The following is a 5,932-nucleotide window of genomic DNA, read 5'->3' as shown; positions in this document are numbered from 1 at the left end:
AGAGAGAGAGAGAGAGAGAGAGAGAGAGAGAGAGAGAGAGAGAGAGAGAGAGAGAGATCCAGGATGCAGAGTACCAGTCCTTCAACTCAGAAACGTAATGTAACCCCTGTTCTTCCTTCCAGGGAATTATCTAGCCTCAAAACAGTGGGCAGTCACTACCTACTTCAAATGCCCCTTGTGCTTCGGAGCTGTCTTGGCATCTTTGGGATAGAATGGTGTTAAAGCGGTGCCATTTGCAATTGTTTCTGAGTTGCTTTGGACACCATCTTTGGAAAGACTTTTTTGGAAAAGATGCTTGCTCTTTCCATTTTATTTTCTATAAGCAAGTGTTTCATAAGTTCTCTACTCCTTGAATTGCTTGTCTCAAATAGTCCCCAAACATGGCATGTTTCACTGAGTCATCACCAGATTATCCAGTTTGGAAATCAAAATCTTATCTGTGACACGATTTAGGGTTCTAAGGGTTAAATGGACTTGAGGAAGAAGAAGAGACTTTAACTGGCTTCCAAGTGACTTGGATTAACTTCAACATTCTATGCCCCCAGGCAGAGATCTGACCTAGCTGAGAGACCACCCAGTGGAGACGTGGGCATCCGATCTGGTATCTGTCCATCTCTGTCTGTCTGTCTATCTTTCTGATCAGCCCAGGGAGCGAGGGCTCTGGGACACTCGGAGCCATCTGTAATTCCTGCCTGCTACAAGTGTTAACACCTGGCCCCAGGCCTTCCTCCCCCACAGTCTCCAGGTGCTTGGCACATCTGAGCTCACTGACCCCCACAGGGTTTGACTGAACATGTTTTTCTGTCTCAGTGAGGATAGGAGGGGTGGAGACTGGGCCATTTTTACAAATGGGAAAACTGAGGCTGGCTAAAGGGCAGATTCTGCCAGTATTATCTGTCATAGGATGCTGGGAAGTTCATTTGGGAATCCTCATTCTCGCTCCAAGAACTTTTCAAAATAATCATCAATTACCTCATTGTGGTCACCTACCACTACTGTGAGATGGGCACAAGAATATCAGCCTTCATTTTACAGAGGAGGAAATGAAGGCCAAGAGAAATGAACTGACTTGAGGCATCCAGATTGGGGCAGAGATAGGAACAGAAGCCAGGTTTTCTGACTCCTGGGTCCACGTTCTTTCATCTGATTGTTAACTGAGGAGGGTCTTAGAAAAGAATATCCCCTAAGAAAATGGTCTCATTCTCTTCCAAGAAAGAGGAGACAATATCCTCTCCCAGCTGTGGGTGGGAAATGAAAGAGTGAATTGCATGATCCAGGATACTCCAGGAGTCTCTCAGGAGACTGGACAACAGCTGCTATTGTACGACTGAAAGAGCCCTGGCCTTGGAAATGGGAGGCTTGCCATTAATTTGCTGTGTGACTTCAAGCAACTCATTTTCCCTCTCTGGGCCTTATCTGTAAATGAGGGAGTGGAATCAGATGTCCCATCCGGCTTTGACATTACTGGATTTGATGATTCTGAATCCAGACTAGAGCACCACACAGAGGGAGATCTGAAGTTCTGTGTCAAGAAGGGGCTATGGGGAAGCCTTAGGGCTTAAGAAGTCTGACTCCAGTGGGTGAATGTGTAGGGGGGCAATATTGACTGAATAATTTCCCTTCGGAATCCCTCCCTAGGGCATGTGTGGGCTGGGTGGGCCAGATTAGCAATTTGAATTTTCCTATCCAGAATTCTCAGGAGCAGGGATGGGATTGGGGATCTCCGTGCCTTTCCTCCAATCCCAACTCACTCTTCTCATCAGCCCCTTCCCAAATTGTAAGAGCCAGCCACGGGGAGAGAAGGGGATTGATGCATCCCTTCTGGCCCCTGCCACAACTATGCCCCCAAAAGCTCAAGAATTTGGCGATGGACCACAGACCCGGGGGTTGCAGGAGTGGCGGTGGGCTAAAGATGTCGTTCTAGCTACGCCCCTTGGAGCAGCAGAGTCCCCCAAAGGAATGGATCACTGCAGTAAAAGTGTTTCCTAGCTAAGACAGCCCATCCATCCACACATACATATTCCCCTCGGAAGCTTCCCTTCCCAGAGGAATGGTTCGTGTGAGGAGTCACAAAGCTTGGGACCCCGGGTACAATCTGGGCACTGGTCCTCACACATGGACAGAACACATACACTGGCACAGATGTACACAATACAGGCGAGGGGCAGGCACTGCCGAGAATACAAACACTGACCTGGGGCACTGACCCTCGCCCAGGTAGGTACATTACACTGACATTGCCATAGACACAGACACAGATACAGAATCCCTGACCCTCCCGTAGGCACAAGCACGGGCCCAAAACACTGGCACGGACACAGATACGAGCACAAAAACAGGCACAACACGGATGCAGACCCAGAGGCATTGCCCTGCACAGAGGTGCGGATGCATATTATTGACATGGGCACACACGTACATATGTACACACAAAGGCACTGACCCTCGCATAGTTCCACAGAGAAAGACAGAGAGACTGACCCTCTTCTAGGCATGGACAGACACACGGGAACTGATCCCCTCATCTCCAGGCACAGGCACACCGAGGCACTAGTCAGACTCAGCCAGACATAGAATCCCCCAGAGGCACTGACCCTCACACAAATACAGACAGACACAAAGAGGTACTGACCCCCCCCCCCACACACACACACACACACGCTGATTTTTGTATAACTAGATGCACACAGAGACCCGGCACAGACAAACGGACGTAGACAGACCCACCATCACTGACATGGGAAGTCACTGACATGAACACAGGTGCCCCCCCCACCAGAGGCACCGACTGACCCTCACAGACACACACAAACACAGAGAGCGACGCACCCTCTGCACATATACAAACATGACAAAACACGGAGACGCATGAACCTTTCTCCTCCACACCCAGACAAAGCAACCCTGCTTCCCTCCTCTACTCTGATTTGTCCGACACCATGAATACGGAACTGAGGGTGGACCTGGCCTGGCAGGCTCACAGATAGATAGCCTTTCAAATGGCCCTTTCCTTGGCCTAATTCTCCCTCTCGTGGCAACCCCCAACTGGAAGCTTTTCAAACCACCATTTAAAAAATCCACCTTCAACCCAACACTCCTTTCCTTAACCAACTGATGCCTCACCAGCTGGCTTTGTCCATTGCTGACAACACACTCCTGTATCTGTTTGCCAGGTACCCTCGACAGGGATAGGACAAGGCTGACCTCCCCATTCCCACCTTCCCTCTTTCAGAGCTGATTTTGCCTCCTTCCCACAGGTCCCTCTCCTTCACTCCTTCCCTTGTCTTGAGGCTCTGCCCGAGCAAGGAACCGAACTCATCCCTGGGGCTGAAGAATGGCTGTGGAGGGTTGGTCTCAGTGGCTACTCACTCCCTCGACCCTCTGCCACAAACTGCGGAAACCTCCATCACCCAAGTAAAGCCCCCCCCCAAAAAAAGACAGGATTCTATTTTCTGTGCATCTTCTCCCAGGGAAGACATCTCCCCAGCTCTTCTCTTCTTTAACCCCCTCAACTCAGCCCAATGCAGGGCTGCATCCCATGCTGAGCCAGTCCAAAGAAAGACTCTGAAGCTATCCTGCAGAGATGACTTCCCAGCGACCTTCTGACTATGTAGTTTGAGTCCCTCCTAACTGCATAGTCCTTACTGTCTATGACCTATGTGCCCTCCTTTCTCTCACCCCCAAAATCCCCCTTCCGGGCCCTCTCCCCCCTCCGGCATAAACACTACTACTTTTCCAGGGGAGATAGAAGAGGGAAAAAAATTCAGAAAGAGGGCACACAACCACATTGGAGATCTGGCGATTCTCCTTTTCTTTTTCTTGTTTGTTTGTTTTTCATTTGGGAGGGGGAGGGGGCTACTAGAGGAGACTTCATATTGGCCCAAATCATCATTTTCTCCTCTCCGAAGCAACCAGGGTGGGAACTAGATGGAAACGATGAATTTTATGAGATGGGTGATGCAAAATGAGGATTCCAGTTCTTTTGGGCTGTATTCCTTAGAGCAGAGCCCAATGGACACTTTTCAATTGGGTTCTCCTGAAATAATCACACTCCTGATATTTTCGGAAATTCAAGCAGCCCCAATTCCTCTTCCGTCCTTTCTACCCCAACCTCCTCCCATCCCCCCAATACCCTTCATCATCATCTTAGGGGAAGATTCATTAATTGAAGTTTTCTGGAATGTAGGGGGTGGGGTGGGTGGAGGGAGACCCGAAGTGATTTAAAGAAACTGGTTTTAGTCTCTCTTTCTCCCGACTCCCTGTACCTGCCAAAGGGAGGGAAGACTGTGTGTCATTCGGAAACAAGAAAAAGCTCCCTATACCAGAAAGCCACAATGTAATGTTACTTAACCTGCCTCCCACTCCTCATTTTCCCATCTTCATTTTCTAAAATTTGTTTTGCATTTTCCTTTCTTTGAGATGGAACTGTCCCTTTCTCCCCGGCTTTCTTGTTGCCTTTTCACTTTTTTTCCCCTTAGAAAAGAAATCAATTTGAAATGGAGAATTATTTAATTAAAAAAAAAAAAAAAAACCTTGACAACTCCATTTAAAACAAATCTTATTTCACCCACCCCCAGTGTGGGAATGGAAGAAATGAACGAACTCGAAATTAAATGGCACCTTCCTTAGCGGCTTGCCGGCCACGCTCACTTTAGAGGGTCTGGATTAACACAGCTTACATGGGAGAATATGATGAATTTTTTTTAACCATACCGCTCCCCCACCCCCCAGCCCCAATCCAGAAGTCCCTTAAAGCCCTTGGCCATTTGAAAAGGGAGAAGAAATAAAAAGACAAATGGTGTTGATTCTTGGGGGGGGGGTGTTTCCCTTTCTAGAGGATGAGCTAGAGTGGGGGTGACAGAACATAAGAATTCTGCACAAAGCCCCAAATTCAGCCAGAATAACCCAGATATGGAGATGGGAGCGTGTGTCTGTCTGGCCATCCAGAGATAGATTCCTTTTTTAAAAAGAAGCCCAGTTACAATTGAAGGAAGAGATTCCGGGGACCATGGTTTGGGGGTGGGGGTGCTGTTGGGTTTAAGGAATGAAAAAAGAGTCCTTCATAAACGGGGAGGGGGGAGGAGAAACTCTCCAACCTTTACAATTAATGGAAAAGAAAATGGTGATTATTACAGAACCTAGGACTTATGATTTTGGAATTAAAGGCAATAGCAGCATAGGAATTCAGGCAACCTATTTCTCATGTTGGGGAGGAGGGGGGGGAATCCCTGGAAGGAGGAGAGGAGAAAGGAAAAGCAACGAACTAGTCTCCCACCCTCACCCCCAACACCAGTACCACCTACCCGCCTCCTACCCCCCAGAACAAGAACAAGAAAATGAGCAGCAGGGGAAAGGCGACTCTTACCACCAAATTGGGTAACCGGCTAAGACCTTGGTGCCACTGAACAGGAAGGAGAAGAGAAATCCAAGCAGGTGGTGATCCATTAGTCCTGGGTTGGAGGAGGAAGTTTGCAGGCAAACATGAAGAGGGGAAGCGGACGCCCCCAATAGTTGGAACAAAGTCCACTTGAAATTGGAAATGACTTTCGGGTTTGTCAGAAACGCACCTTCACCAGCCTCTCCCCCCCCCCCCCTTCCAAGAGCTCAGTGAAACAGGGTTTGAGGATGTCAGCAGGCAACCAATCAGAACGCTCGGCCTAAGGTAAGAGATGAGTCTATAGTTCAGAGCTGTCAATCATGCCTCCCCTCCCTCCCCTCTCTCCCCGGCCCCACAACTTGGTCTCGGGCTGGGAAGGGCACAGCCCTACTAAACTTGTGAAAAACCCTTTCCTCTGGGGGATAATGGGATTTTCCCCCCAAGTTCATTTGGAGGGACACCAAGGGCCAGTCCCAGCATCTGGCCCCAGAAGGAGAGCTCTACTTTGATATCGTTTGGCCGACTGACCATTGGGTGGGGCCGGGTCTATTCATT

The 5,932-nt window shown here is 49.0% G+C and overlaps 1 protein-coding gene across 1 annotated transcript in view; it reads right to left on the bottom strand.

Moving 5' to 3' along the window:
• The window catches only part of WNT3 (Wnt family member 3), a 98,059-nt gene extending 92,614 nt beyond the window's left edge, over positions 1–5,445 (bottom strand). The window contains exon 1 of the mRNA XM_044676139.1: positions 5,366–5,445. Within this exon, the coding sequence (XP_044532074.1) occupies positions 5,366–5,445 (80 nt within the window). The remainder of the gene's footprint in view (positions 1–5,365) is intronic.
• Positions 5,446–5,932: the final 487 nt, after the last annotated feature.

This window comes from Gracilinanus agilis, chromosome 4, assembly GCF_016433145.1.
Source record: "Gracilinanus agilis isolate LMUSP501 chromosome 4, AgileGrace, whole genome shotgun sequence".
Lineage (NCBI taxonomy): Eukaryota > Metazoa > Chordata > Mammalia > Didelphimorphia > Didelphidae > Gracilinanus > Gracilinanus agilis.
Note: the sequence above shows the minus strand (reverse complement) of the source record. Positions and strands in the feature narration are given on the sequence as shown.